The sequence below is a fragment of the Mobula hypostoma genome, chromosome 5, assembly GCF_963921235.1.
Source record: "Mobula hypostoma chromosome 5, sMobHyp1.1, whole genome shotgun sequence".
In the NCBI taxonomy this organism is placed as follows: Eukaryota; Metazoa; Chordata; class Chondrichthyes; order Myliobatiformes; family Myliobatidae; genus Mobula; species Mobula hypostoma.
The window spans coordinates 161,897,521-161,912,938 of record NC_086101.1 but is presented as its reverse complement, the minus strand read 5'-3'; the positions used below and the strand labels follow the sequence as shown (position 1 = coordinate 161,912,938).

The 15,418-nt window shown below is 37.7% G+C and overlaps 1 protein-coding gene across 6 annotated transcripts in view; it reads left to right on the top strand.

Annotated features, from left to right (window-relative positions):
- Positions 1-15,418, top strand: part of LOC134347117 (ceramide transfer protein) — a 139,021-nt gene that overhangs the window by 42,356 nt on the left and 81,247 nt on the right. For all 6 annotated transcript variants that reach the window (XM_063049275.1, XM_063049276.1, XM_063049273.1 and 3 more), the window contains exon 3: positions 7,653-7,769. In XM_063049275.1, coding sequence (XP_062905345.1) covers positions 7,653-7,769 — 117 coding nt within the window. The remainder of the gene's footprint in view (positions 1-7,652; positions 7,770-15,418) is intronic.

The window sequence follows — 15,418 nt, the reverse complement described above, 5'->3', positions numbered from 1 at the left end:
GGACGCAAAGTGTCCGACTTTCCCACAATTATAACAGACGACCCCAGGAGACTTCCTACCAGACTGCTCCCGGTCTACCTTATCCTTTTCACTAGTCCCCGGCTTACTTTCTGACTTTTCCGGTGGACTCTCCCCGCCGTCCTGACTACCCTTCTGGTAGCCTTTACTCGGGGCAACCTTCATTTTATGCGTCAACGCATACTCATCCGCTAACTTAGCAGTTGCGGCTAACGTGGCTGCCTCTTTCTCATCGAGGTAGGGTCTCATACCCTCAGGGACACAACCTTTAAACTGCTCAATCAGAATCAGCTGCAGCAGTCTGTCATAATCCCCCTTTACCCCCTTCGAGGCGCACCAACGCTCACAATATGTTTGCATCTCACGAGCAAACTCCAAATACGTGCGGTCCCACCGCTTCCTCGCATTCCGGAACCTCTGCCGGTATGCCTCCGGGACCAACTCATAAATCCTGAGGATGGCCTCCTTCACCACCTCATACTTCTGGGCATCTTCCGCGGATAAAGCGGAGTAAGCTTGTTGGGCCTTCCCTTTCAGTACACTCTGAAGTAAGACAACCCACTTATCCCTCGGCCATTCCTGACTTATAGCCACCTTTTCGAAGTGGAGAAAGTACCGATCCACATCGGTATCGTCAAATGGGGGAACCAGCCTAACCTCCTGAGTCGCCCGGAACCCTCCACCTTGGTTCGGCACGAGCCCCTGCTCGGCCCTTATCTTTAACTTCTCCAGCTCAAATTCCCTTTCCCTCTGTTTCTCCTCTCTCTCCAACTGTCTTTCTCTCTCTTGCCTTTCTACCTCTTTCTCTCTCTCCCGCCTTTCTAACTCTCTCTCTTTCTCCCGCCTTTCTAACTCTCTCTCTCTCTCCTGCCTTTCTAACTCTCTCTCTTTCTCCTGCCTTTCTAACTCTTTCTCTCTCTCCCGCCTTTCTAACTCTCTCTCCTGCCTTTCTAACTGCTTCTCTTCGTGTTCTAACTGCCGTACCCGGAACTCGTGCTCGAGTCTCAGTTTTTCAAGCTGTACCGCGTCTCCAGCAGGTTTTTCAATAGACACCACCCCCAGCTCACCTTGGGGAAACACACCTTTAGATACATAGTGCTCTACAATAGCTCTGTGTATCTCCTCTCTCCTCATTGTCGACTTCACCTTAGCAAGATTCACCCGTTTGGCCACAGCTATCAATTCCGATTTCCTGGCATCCTCTAATGCCTCCAAGGTCGGCGCCTTTATAAATTCCTCAACCTCCATTTCTGCTGTTTGTCTTTTCTTTCTTTCGGGAATTTTAACCCAATCAATTTACTCCGTCCCAAATTTAGCGTTCAAAATCGCGGACGAGAACCCCACTTATGTTACGTACCCCGTAACTGGGTTGCCAAACCAGCAGAAATGGATCACTCAGTTGGAGTCTGGAGTACTAGAACTAAGAAAGTTTTATTAAAGAAACAAGCAACACAGTAATCGAAAGAATAATAAATGCAACAATTCAACAATGATAACCACACATGTGCACAGAATTAAGATAACAGCATCAATCAAGCTCTATCGTTGTCTAGGGGTAAATGACCAATTTCAAAATGACTCAAAGTTCAGTCCAGTTTGTAGTTCAGTTCGCAGTAATCGTTGCCATGGCGATGGACAAGGTGGGGGAAGAGAGACATAGAATAGGAACAACTGATCATTCAGAACGGCTTCACTCACAGACCAGCGGTATGGCTCACAAACAGCTTTTGGGCGGGACCTTGGTGATGTCACCTGAGGTCACCGACTGTGACCTCTCCTCCAGATGCGGTCGATCCTCTGCAGTGAACCCGGCACCCAGGCAAGGGCGGACACACACCGGGTTCCCGCTGATCGTACCTTCCCACCCTGTGCGTTGTCCGGTACTTCTCACCACTCGTGAGAGGCGCACCGCTTCCAGGGTCTCGTTACCTCGGGTGGCGTGTGTCCCTGTCTTAGCGAACCTGTCCCTTTTTATCCCCCTGCTGGGGTATCGCCTGTCCATCACTTCAAACAGTTCAGGGTTCAAAGGGGGAGCCGCTCCAGACAGCTCTCTCTCCCACGTCCCTTCATTACACATCTCCAGACGCTGCTCCATTGTTCCTTATCTCTCCTTCCCCTGAGGGCAGGTGGCAGACCAACTGCTGATGCCACTGATGCTAGCCCAGGCCAGCAAACATCTTAATTTTATGTGTATTCTCGTAACACTAAATAAACATAAAGAGTATGAAACATATTAATGAACTAGTGGAATAAAAGTTGTTTTCAATCCTGTGGCTGAGTTGCTGGCATAAAATATTGTCCTGATGTTGTATAACTGAAGCTTGATTTATTGTGACAGTTAACTGTTAACTTTACAGCTGTTAAAACAGTTATCTTAACTTGCATATCCTATTCACTATATAAAGAACTCTATTTGCTCTTCCCCTCTCGTTCAGTATTTTTCTGTATTGCTTTCCATATTTTTTATTCTGCTAAAATTAAAAATGTACTTTAAGGGCACTGGCAAATACCAGAGTGATGTTCTATAGGTGCTAGAAGCTTCAGATATTATCAAGTTGACAGTTATTCATTTGGTTTATTGACTTCTAGAAGGTTATTTAAAATTACTGCAATACGTGTGTGTGTGTGTGTGTGTGTGATGGTTTTACTGGAAAGTGATCATGTGTCAGTCTTTTTTTTAAAAGAAAAAAATCACTTCCAAGTTTTATGCACCATGACTGGCAATGTAGTCTTTTAGAGCCTTACTGAGATCAGGTGATTAAGCACCATCGTGGAAATGAAACCCAGACAAAGCTTGGCATGGAGTAGTTAAGTTTAAAAGTAAATTGGTTTATTAATGTACTGCCAATCCCTGCGTGGAAGAGCTGTGAAATGTGGAGTATGTGCATGTATAACAGAGTAGCATCACAAGTGTTTAATATCTTCCTTGTGGTGAATACTGGGATCATTGCCAACGTACTTTTCCACCATGAATGCATGTTTGTTTAAGCACTGAAGACTGGTGATCAGGAAAGCCAAAAAATGTATGATCTTATTTGAGTTGATTTTAGTATGGCTGTTGGCTTTCTCAGCTTGTGTAAAGAAGGCGGACAGCTGAAAAACCAATACAGGGGGCATAAAATTGATAGTTGAACTATGAAAAGCATGGAGGTCCAAAATTGGCAGAATCTTTTATTCCATTATTATAATTAAAAATTATGTATGTACTAGAAGTTCAATTATTTCTTTTACATCTTGATGACCAGATTAGAATTTGTTCATATTATGTGGCATGTTCAAAGTGCAAGGCTTTTCAGAAAGAAACAAGTTAAGCTAGTGCTGTTACCAATAATTGTGAGTCATTGCACTAATGCATAACCTCTCTAAGGTAGCGACAGTCAATATACTTTTTGTTTGTGGCTGGCAGCTAAATGTGTTTTAGTTATAGTACAGTTTGGAAGTTCTAGAATTGTTTGGTTTCTGATTCAGTTTTTTGAAGCCAGGAGTTGTCTCTTAAATGAGAAAGAAAGGAAGATGAAGCATCTAAGTTATCCAATCCCAAATTTTTGCTCTTTTCCCCAGAGAAATGTATTTCTTCCCCTCAAAGCAATTGTAAAATTTTTTTTTTGAAGATTGTGGTTGAATCTGTTTCCTCTAAAGCACATGTAAACAGCAGGTGGAGATTACAATCACTTGCTGTGTAAATATTTTTCATTAGTAGCCTTAGTTCTTTTGCCAATTGTCATAAATCATTGGAACCAGTTTTCTTATTTTATCAAAACACAAGGATATTAAACTTGTATTTTCATTTAACGTTGGCTCAGAACAATCCCAGTTATTTTACACTCTCCACATAATTAAGTCCTTAAACTCTAGTAATATTCAAGTGTTCTTGGGCTGATTTAAAGATGAGCATGCATTTGTTTTCAGACCTCCAATATCACAACTCCAGTGCATGCATGTTTTGTGCTAACAAGTTTTATGGTATTATAGTTTTCTTTCTGGGGTTTTGGTAATCCAGTGGTTCATTAATATAACTCTTCAACTTCATGGAGAAAGGACTTTCAAATTTGGCCATTACTAGAAATGCTACAGTGGCAACAAGTGAACAAAGATGGATCATTGATGAATTTTGGCTTTAAAAGTAGATTGTTGTAATTTCATGGATCTTTTCAGTTAATAAGGGAATCACTGGCAAAGCCTGCATTTGTGGATCTTCTAACTGCGTTAAACAAATTTCACGACATATGCCAGTGATATTAAATCTGTTTCTGATTCTGAAGCAAAGTGGTCTTCTAGATCATTTTACGTAGTAATTAAATGTCATTCAGGTTATTGCAAACTGCATGGATGCTAGACTGAATACTTCATATTTCTGCCCCTGCAGAGTGTGGTCAATTACGTAGTTTTCAATAATGAATCCAATAATTTCATGGTCCATGTCACTGTATACTTGCATTCCTCAATTGCATTTGAGGCTGTTGGATCACTAACTGTGAATTCCAGACAGCTGCAGAGGAACAAAACAGCAAAGCTGCCATGTTGCAATATCACATTTTGTTATAGGCCAGTGGCTATGACAATCTCCTTGCAGGGTTTGTAATTGATTTCTGTGGCATTGCTAATGCTGATGTCATGTGTCCGGCTGATGTTATGCACCATTTTGGGCAAGGTGATTTCTGGTTGCTGTGGGAAGGAACTGTAACTGTTTCGTTTGCTTTTGGGTTATAATTCTGCATGTTGCTGTCCACTTACGGGTATTTCAAATATATGTAGGCTTTTCAAATTTATGTAGGCTTATTAAAAAATCTTTTCTGTTACTTTTTTGTATTTGGAACTAAGCTATTAAAAATTTGACAGCATTTCATTATTCTCCAACAAAGTGCTATGTTGAAGCAGACTGAATCAATTTTGATCAATTAAGCATTTATAAAACTTCTAACAAACTAAAGTTGGAGGGAAAACCTTTTGAGTTTTAAATTGCCTTTATTGTTAAAGCAGTTGTCTATTGAACAACAGGGTCAAAGCAAAAGGAGTTAGCTATGTTACAGTGAGGTAATCATTGTTCATCTTTAGGAACTTCATTTGCTAGATTGTTGTTAAATATCAAGTACAAATTGTTATATTTTCCTTAATTAAAACACAGTACAAGTACAGGCTTTTTGACCCACAATGTGCTGAACCAATTAAACAAATGACACCTAATCCCTTCTGCCTACAATTGGTTTCATATGGAAGGATAGTTTATTGATCCCGAAAGAAATTAGTGTTGCAGTAGCACAAGTGCACAGATGTACAAATATTGGGAGAGAAGTAAGAAAGAATTTTTTAAAAAGTTGCCTCAAACAGTCTTAACAGGAGGGGATCATCACTTCCCTAGCTATAGGTTGATTCATTATAGAGCCTATTGGCCAAGGGTAAGAATGACCTCATGTAGCGCTCTTTGAAGCAGGGCATTTGTCTTGGTCTATTATTAAAATTGCTCCTCTGTTCAGCCAAAGTGGCCTGTAGAGGGTGAGAAACATTGTCCAGAATTGCCAGGATTTTCCGTAGGGTCCATTGTTCTACCACAGCCTCCAGTGTGTCCAGTTTGACTCCCATAACAGAGCCAGCCTTTCTGTTGAGCCTGTTGGCATCACCTGTGTTGATGCCATTGCCCCAGCACACCACTGCATCGAAGATTGTACTGGCAACAATGGACTGGTAGAATACATACTTGCATGCTTGCATACTCCAAAGGACCTCAGTATCCTCAAGAAGTACAGGCAACTCTGGCCCTTCTTGTATGTAGCCTCTGTTGGTGCTCCCCTTTGCCGTATTCCAGGTGCACCCCAAGGTACTTGTAGGTCCTCACTATCAATAGTAACAGGGAGCAGTGCAGGCTTAGTCTTCCTAAAGTCCATCACCATCTCTTTTGTCAAATGGTGTAAGCTGAATCACCTGCAGCTCAACATCTGTAAGACAAGGTCCTCCATCAGGGCCCTGTGTGCATCCTCCTGTCTTCTCTTTTATACACCCAACTATTGCTGAGTTATCAGAATTTCTGCACATGAGATGACTCAGTGTTGTATCTGAAGTCCAAGGTATACAGGGTAAATGGGAGGAGAGCCAATACAGTCCCCTGTGGGGCCCCAATGCTGCTTATAGCCATGTTTGACACACGTTTCCAAAGCTGCACATACTGTGGTCTGCCAGTCAGGTAGTCCCTGATCCCGAATATAATGGAAGTGCCAACCTGCACTGATCGGAGCTCTCCACCCAGGCACTTGACAATTTTTTTAAAAAATGATCCTTATAGTGCTGCCCTGCTTATTCAATGGGAGTAGGCTCTGCTCAGCAGGTAGGTGACAGCATCATCTACTTCAGTGGACTCCTGGCAAGCAAACTGCAGGAGATCGAGGGCTGATCGGACCAGGGTTCAGAAGTGAGTCAGTACCAGTCTCTCTCGTGTCTTCATGACGTATGAGGTCAGGGCCTCTGGATGGTAGTCGTTCAAGACCTTCAGTTGGCCCTTTGGTACTGGGACGACACATGATGTTTTCCACATATCCCTCAGTTCTCTGCATATTCATTTGAAATGAATTAGATTTAATAATTCAAACTTATTGAGCAATTAGATACTCACCCCTCCCTTGTAGGATGTCAAGTTTGTATATTAGCTTGAATCAGTCAATGGCGAAAGATCTATTGTCTTGTACCAGAGGGCTTGCAGTTAAGATGAGAAGGGCTACGTCCAAAAGGGATGTGTTGGGCAAGCTTTTTCTAAAGAGAGGTGGATGCCTGAAAGGCGCTGTCTAGGGTGATGGTGGAGGCAAATACGATAGGGTTTTAAGGAGGCACTTAGCACATGAATAAGCAAGGTCTAGATGGATATGGACAGTGTGTAGGCAGAAGGGATTAGTTTAATTGTTTTTATTAATAATGTAATTAGTTTGGCACAACAGTGTGGGCTGAAGGGCCTGTTCCTGTAATGCACTTGTCTATGTTCTATCACTAGAGACTTTCTATACCAAAACGACTAACTTTGAAAGAATTCTCTCAAGCTCATTATGATCAAGAGCCAGTGAAAATCAAAATTTTAATATAATACAGAATTTCAGCAGAGTGGGATTAGTTTTTCAACACCAATTGATTGAAGTGATGAGAATGGATTGAATTTGATCATGGTTGAAAATTAATTGAAATGTAGACTTGAACTATGTATCTATTTGGCAGTGAGGCTTTAATCCTTGTGAGTTCATGGTCCAACTTTATATGAAAGTTTATTAATTTTTATTTATCTTCATTGCAGTTGTGATCTATTTTAACTTGATTTTTTTCCCCAGTTCAATACCTAATAAGTCCTGAACCAAAAATGGTAGTTTCCATACAATCTGTTTCACATAGAGAATTTAAAATCAATCCAGGCTTGCACAGTTTTAAATAAATAGATAAATAACATGATTCTACTCTTAAATGTTGAAGTTTTAGTAGAATGGAATTGAATAATATTGCTGCTTAAAGTCTTCCTGTGCATTCTATTCAAACAAAGGTGAATAGGTTTTGCCAGGGAAAATGATCATGTTCCATACAAACATAATGTCTTTTTTGTTAATTGTCTGCTGTGAAATTTTGAATGAACCCAGACTGATTATGGTTTGCAAATTTCTCCACAGCCCCATGAGTTTGATGAATGTCGCTTTGATATCAGTGTGAATGATAGTGTCTGGTATCTCCGTGCTCAAGACCCAGACCATAGACAGCAATGGATAGAGGCTATTGAACAGCACAAGGTAAAACAAGAATTTTTAATTGTCTGAAATGTTATTTTAAGATTAATTGTGACTGATGTTTCAATCGTACTTAAGTTTGACATATTTGGTTTCTTGCTCTTAATGCCTCTTGAGAAATATTGCATTTCTCATAATGCCTTATGAATTGAACTTTCTTTTTCTTTTTTAAATCTTTTTATTGAGTAAGTATACAAAAAAGGTAAGCCATATAAACATTAATACAATGTTAAAGTATAATAAAATTCCAAAAGATAACAATACCAAAAAGAAAATACTACAAACAATGTAATTTAAGCATGAGAAACCAAGATAACATAATAGTATACTAGATTTTATATATATCAATGGAAAAAAAGAAAAAAAAAACCCAAAAAAAAACCCACCGTGCAACTAACTAAAAGCAAAGCAAAGCAATGGGCTAACTTGAAACCAAACAGAGTTAAACTTAAAATCACGTCCTCAATCCCGACCTCCATTAAAACAGTAAAAAAAACAAGAAGGGTGAATTGAACTTTCAATTGAGTCAATAAGGACAAGAAACTGGAGAAACCTCCACTATCATAATGAAAGATTTGTTTCTATTTAAGTACTAGTGTGTGCCCTTGATAAAGCCGGCTGGTGGTGTAGTGGCATCCACACTGGACTTCAAGGCAAGAGGTCCCAGGTTCAAATTCGGCTGGCTCCTTGCAGGGTTGAGTGTCAAGCTAGCAACTTAGCCTTCTATTTTTTTTTTAAAAAACACAAAAATGCTAAAGGAATGGCAAGGCTGCATGGCAGCCTTTATTTACCTAAAATTGTCTCTTGATTTACAAAATGAAAGGTACTATTTGAGGTTACAGTAAAAAGTATTATGGTATTAATGAAATAGAAAATAAATTGGGAAGAGGGGTGTGTACCATCAAAACTAAATAAATATCTCATTAGTAAATATTGAACATTGGTTTTTGAAATGGTTCGCTTTGAACAAATTAGTTGTCAGTTCCTCCTGCTGTCAGTATGTTCTACCTTATGTTCCAAATGATGGGGCAACTCTTATTTACTATAAATTTAGGAAGTGAGAATATAAAAATTAATGGATATTAAGTTGAAGTGTTTTTTCAGATGTTAAATTTATCAAACATCAGTCTTCATTGAGGGATTAGCAGTGGAAAATGTGTATAAACTCTATCAAATGTAATTCAGGAAGATGATAAGTAGCAGGTGTGACAGTCTTATGTATCGAGACAAAGAAATTTAAATATAGAGGAATAGTGGCTACATTTCAAACACTGAGTGACAGAAGGGTATACTGTATCTATTACAAAGATTGACTATGCAATAACTTGTAGCAATGAAAAAACAAAAAAATAATAGTTTCACTATCTGGAACCAAAAATTACAAAAGCAAGAAAATAATGTTGAACTAGGAGGTGTGGTGAAGACTATTTTTAAGGCTACAATAGAATTATACTATGCACATGTTTGAGCATAACATGAAGAAATAGTTGTTTAAAAAAAAACTTCAAGTCACTGGAATGAAAGTTAGAATTTCTGAAGAGGATTGCGGTAAGAGGTGACCCATGGAGATCTTCATGAGAGCTTATGATAAGGTGAACAGTGATAGATTGTTTCAATTACTTGTGTTATAATGAGAGAGTACAAAGTGGCTCTTATTGCGCAGAACTAGAGGTCATTTTCTTTTCACAATGAAGTTGGTCTCTGAAATTCATCACTGAAGTAGTGTAATAAAACTGTTACTCAGAAAAGAACTTAGTGTTTTGGGTGAACAGAAATTGGGATTAAATGCGATACATTATGAAAAACTGTTGTATTGATTTAGTTACTGAATTATTTGTATGCTCTCATATTCAATGTTTTAGCTTGGCTAGGTACCCATTTAGTCCAATAAACTAGCATAGTGTAGCATAGTGTACTTCGGATTTGTAGCCCTTTGCTCTGCATTCTCTATCAAGTTTAAACTATACACCAGGCACTTAGAGAAAGCACCACATGTATGGAAGACCTGTACTTGCCACCATTTGAACTAATTGCTGGAGATTTTATTCTGAATTTCTGATATTTGTGATGACCATTTGTGCCTCTTGCATAATGAACAATTCCACACTATTATCACTGTAACTTGATCTGCTTTTTAAGAATATATAGAGACTTCCGGTAGCGCTCATGGAGTGAAGTCGCGTTCTTGACTCGCTCCATTACCTCTGAGTTTTTTCTCTCTATGGTCAGCTATACTTTAATTAACTATTAAGGCATCAATTTTTACAATACTTTGAATTAAACTGAATTCTCTGACAATTGGATGATACTGAGATCGGCTATGTCTAAGAACGGGAAAGACGGCAAGGATGGTAAACCTCCGGTTAAACCGAAAGCTACGGATCTCCCTCCGACTGAATCACCGGTGACTTTGAAAGCGATATCGGAGTTAATTCAGAGGGAAATTTCAACCTCTGTTAGGGAGATGATTCGTACAGAAATTATGGGCTTTGTTAAAGACCTGATTCATACGGAAATCTCAACTAAGTTCCAGAAAATTGCCGATTTAATTGATAAGATGCAAACATGTATTGCGGAACATCAGTCGGCTATATCTGATCTTCAAAAATCCGCGCAACAAAGTGAGCTTAAGATGGGGAAAGTCGAAGAAACAATTAATGTAATGAAGAAGAAACTTGACTTTTTGACTTTTAAAAACTCTGACTTGGAATCTAGAATGCGACGGCAGAATTTACGAATGATTGGCGTCAGGGAAGCCGTGGAAGCTAACAACCCTATGAAATATTTCTCCCAACTTTTAAAAGATGCATTCCCTACTGTATTTCCTGACCAACCACCGCTACTGGATCGTGTTCACAGAATCCCATCATACTCGTCTAGGTCAGATAGACCGAGGCATGTTATTTTACGTTTTCATTACTTTCAAGACAAGGAGAGACTGTTTCGATTCGCTCGATCTAAAGGTTTCATTGATTTTTCGGATCTTAAGTTCCGATTCGTGGAAGATTTCAGTAAACCAATCTGGGACCAACGGGTCCGTTACAGATCCGTGATGTCGGAATTCTATAAGATGGATTTAAGACCAGCGCTGCTGTACCCTGCACGTCTAAGGATTCGCATGTTAGATGGAGCCCTTCGTTTTTTTGATTCTCCATCGGATGCTCAGAGTTATCTGGATCAACTTTCATCTTCAACATCTTAATTGCCTTTTTTTAAATTTTCTCCGTTGATCGGAGGCTGTGAATTGGTTGGTTTTAACTTTTCTGTGCCCTATTTGGGCAGAAAAGTTTACTTTCGATTTCTTAATATGGCTGCTAAACTTTCTTTTTAACTGCGTCATTTCTTTCTTTTCCCAGGGGATTCTGAGTGGTTACTTCCCTTTTGTCATCTTACGTATTTCCTGTGCGGCCTTAAATTTTGTAGTTTTTTTTAAATTTTATTCTGTTTTGCTTTTTATAATCATTTTATGTTAATAATCCTATTTTTTTTTGTTGCTGTGTCTATTCATGAGTTTGAGGTTTATTGTGGTTTTTTTTTAATATATACTTTCCGGCTTTTGTTCTGTTCTGTGTGTATTTTAATTGAGCTAACTTTTTTTTACTTATTTTTTTACTGTTTTACAATTAGCTGACCCTTTTCATATTTATACCTTTTTTTTAGGGAGCGTATACCGGAAGTCATGGGGGTAGTTTTAGCGCTTGCTTCTTTCTGGCGGGTCTGCTTTAGATTTCGCCTTGGGGTCTTGGGGTGGGGGGTGGTGGGAGGGGCTTCACGTTTTAGTTTGTTTCTCTTTGGGCTATATACATTATTGAAGTATTGGTTGCGTCCTTTTCCCCGGTATCTTTTGTATGTTCTGTTTCCTCTCCGGGTTTGTGGGTCGCGCCTATTGTCAATCCTCCTTGTTATGGGTTGACTTTAGGATTTATGGAGTCTATTATTAATTTTGTCTCCTGGAATACTAATGGTCTTAATCATCCTATTAAAAGGAAAAAAGTTTTTAAAGTGTTCCGGAGACTTAAAGCACAAATTTTATTTTTACAAGAGACCCATGTACGGAGGGGGGACAGACTACGTTTTTTCAAATTCTGGAAGGGACAACAATTTCATTCGAACTCCAATGCTAAGATTCGAGGCGTCTCTATTTTTATAGACTCCTCAGTTACTTTTATACAACAGGATATTATCTCTGATCCGAATGGTAGATTTTTACTGGTTAGTGGTTTACTATTTAATAAAAAAGTAGTTTTGGTTAATGTTTATGCTCCTAATATGGATTGTCCGGAATTTTATAAATCATTGTTTGATCAGTTTCCGAATTTGAACGAGTTTTCATTGATTTGGGGCGGAGATCTTAATACCTGTTTATCTCCAGCTTTGGACCGTTCGGCTCCTTTACGGACTTTACCTAATAAATCTGCAAATTTGATTAATTTTTTCCTTTCTGATTCTGGGTCGACGGACATTTGGCGTTTTCTGCATCCTCAGGAAAAAGATTTTTCCTTCTTTTCACATGTTCATCATTCCTATTCAAGAATTGATTATTTTTTCATTGATTCTCGTCTCATTCCTTCAGTGATTAAATGTGATTATGATTCTATAACCATTTCGGATCATGCTCCACTTAAGCTTTCTATTAAAATTATGGCCAATATACCAAACAATAGACAATGGCGTTTTAATTCGCTGTTGCTTCAGGACTCGGACTTTGTTAATTTTATGAATGAACAGATTGAGCTTTTTTTTACAATTAACCATACAGAAGATATTTCGGTTAACACTCTTTGGGACACTTTTAAAGCCTATATTCGGGGTCAGATTATTTCGTATTCCGTTGCTTTGAGGAAGAAACAGAAGCAGGAGGAGATGGCAATTGTGGACAAGATTAAAGAAATTGATAAGAAATATGTTATGGCTCCTTCTGAGGAGCTATACAAACAAAGAACTGAACTTCAAATGGAACACAGTTTACTACTCTCGTCCTCGATTGTAAACCAATTAAAGAAAACAAGAAGTGATTTTTATGTTCACAGTGATAAAATTGGCAAGCTGCTGGCTAATCAATTGAAATCTAATTATGTTAAATCTCAAATCAATCAGATTTATAACCAAAATGATCGATTGATATTGGATCATGTGGGGATTAATCAAACCTTTTGTGATTTTTATTCTTCTTTATATCAATCAGAGTCTCCTCGAGATTCTAAATATATGAATGATTTTTTAGATAAGTTAGACTTCCCTCAGATTTCACAGGATATGTCTTCTTTATTAGATACTTCCATTACAATGGATGAGATTAAGAATGTTATTTTTTCTATGAATCTGGGGAAAGCTCCTGGCCCTGATGGGTTTACCGTTGAATTTTATAAATGTTTTGCTTCTTTATTGATTCCTTGGCTCTATAAGGTTTTTGAGGCTTCTTTGAAACTTGGTAAACTTCCGGAATCTTTTAATAGAGCATCAATTTCTTTAATACTAAAGAAGGATAAAGACCCTGCTCAATGTGCATCTTATAGACCAATATCTTTATTAAATGTTGATTCTAAAGTTTTTTCTAAGTTATTAGCAAATAGACTAGAAAAAGTACTTCCTTCTATTATTTCGGAAGACCAAACGGGTTTTATTAAAGGTCGTTACTCTTTTTATAATATTCGTACATTGTTAAATATCGTTTATACTCCCTCACAAAATGTTCCTGAGTGTGTTATTTCTTTAGATGCCGAGAAAGCTTTTGATAGAGTAGAATGGCCTTATTTATTTAAGGTGCTTGAAATGTTTAATTTTAGCTTGAAATTTATATCCTGGATTAAACTGTTATATCACTCCCCTGTAGCCTCGGTTCGTACTAACTCCTTAAACTCACCTTTTTTTCCTCTCTTTCGTGGTACTCGACAAGGCTGTCCTCTTAGTCCCCTATTATTTGATATTGCATTAGAACCTCTTGCAATTGCTATTCGAGAATCTTCAAATATTACTGGGATAACTCGGGGATTAAAGTCCCATAAATTATCACTCTATGCTGATGATTTACTTTTATATATTTCTAATCCTGAGAGATCCATTCCTGCTGTTTTAGAGTTATTAGCACAATTTGGTCTTTTCTCAGGTTATAAATTAAATCTTAGTAAGAGTGAACTTTTTCCGATTAATAAACATCTTCCCTTATATTATAAATTTCCATTTAAATTGATTAATAATTACTTTTCATATCTTGGGATTAAAATTACTTGTAAACATAAAGATTTATTTAAGACTAACTTTTTACCATTAATAGACCATATTACTCAACTTTCATCTAAATGGTTTCCCTTATATTTAACTTTGATTGGTCGTATTAATGCAGTTAAGATGTTTTTTTTGCCAAAATTTTTATATGTGTTTCAGGCATTACCAATTTTCGTTCCTAAATCTTTTTTTGATAAAGTTGACTCTAAAATTTCTTCATTTATTTGGCAGAATAAGAATCCGAGACTGGGTAAAATACATTTACAGAAAGCTAAGAGAGATGGAGGTTTAGCATTACCTAACTTTAGATTTTATTATTGGGCTATTAATATTCGACATATGAAATTTTGGTTACTTGACTGGGACATACTATCTATTCCTAAATGGGTAGCATTGGAATTACAATCTGTTCAGGGTTATACACTTGGTTCTATTTTAGGTTCCTCTCTTCCTTTTGATTCGAAACGCCTTAAGCAGGTCTCTAACCCGATAGTTAAATATGCTTTGCGCATTTGGTTTCAATTCAGAAAATTTTTTGATCTTAATCAATTCGGGTTAGCGATTCCTATTTTAGGCAACATATTTTTTCCTCCCTCTTTTACGGATCGCGCTTTTCAAATTTGGAAGACTAAGGGTATTTTACAGTTTTTGGATTTATTTTTAGATGGTTCCCTTATGTCTTTTGAACAATTATCTAATAAATATAACTTATCAAGAATACATTTTTTTAGATATTTACAAGTTAGAAATTTCCTAAGTACTATACTCTCTTCCTTTCCAATGCTTCCTCCTATATATATTTTAGATTCGATAATTAACCTTAATCCATGTCAGAAAGGTGCATCGGCTATGATTTATAATATTATTATGAAACTTAGGAAAGCTCCATTTGATAAGATTAGGGTAGATTGCGAACAGGAATTGGGGCTTACCATTTCTGTGGATGATTGGGGGCAGATTTTACAATTAGTTAATACTTCCTCTATTTGTGCTAAACATTCCCTAATTCAATTTAAAGTGGTTCATAGAGCACATATGTCCAAAGATAAGTTAGCGCGTTTTTACTCGCATATTAATCCTTTCTGTGATAGATGTTCGGGGCAGATAGCCTCTTTAACTCATATGTTTTGGTCTTGCCCTACTTTGGAAACTTTTTGGAGAGATATTTTCAATATTATTTCTAAGGTATTAAATATAGATATCTCTCCTCACCCTATTACTGCTATCTTTGGACTACCTAAAATTTCTAGTAATCTTTCCCCTTCAGCCCGTAGAATGATTGCATTTCTTACTTTAATGGCGAAAAGATGTATTTTACAACATTGGAAAGAGCTTAATGCTCCAACTACCTTTTTTTGGTTTTCTCAGACGATTTTATGTTTGAATCTGGAGAAAATTAGAAGTAACCTTTATGATTCTTCATTTAA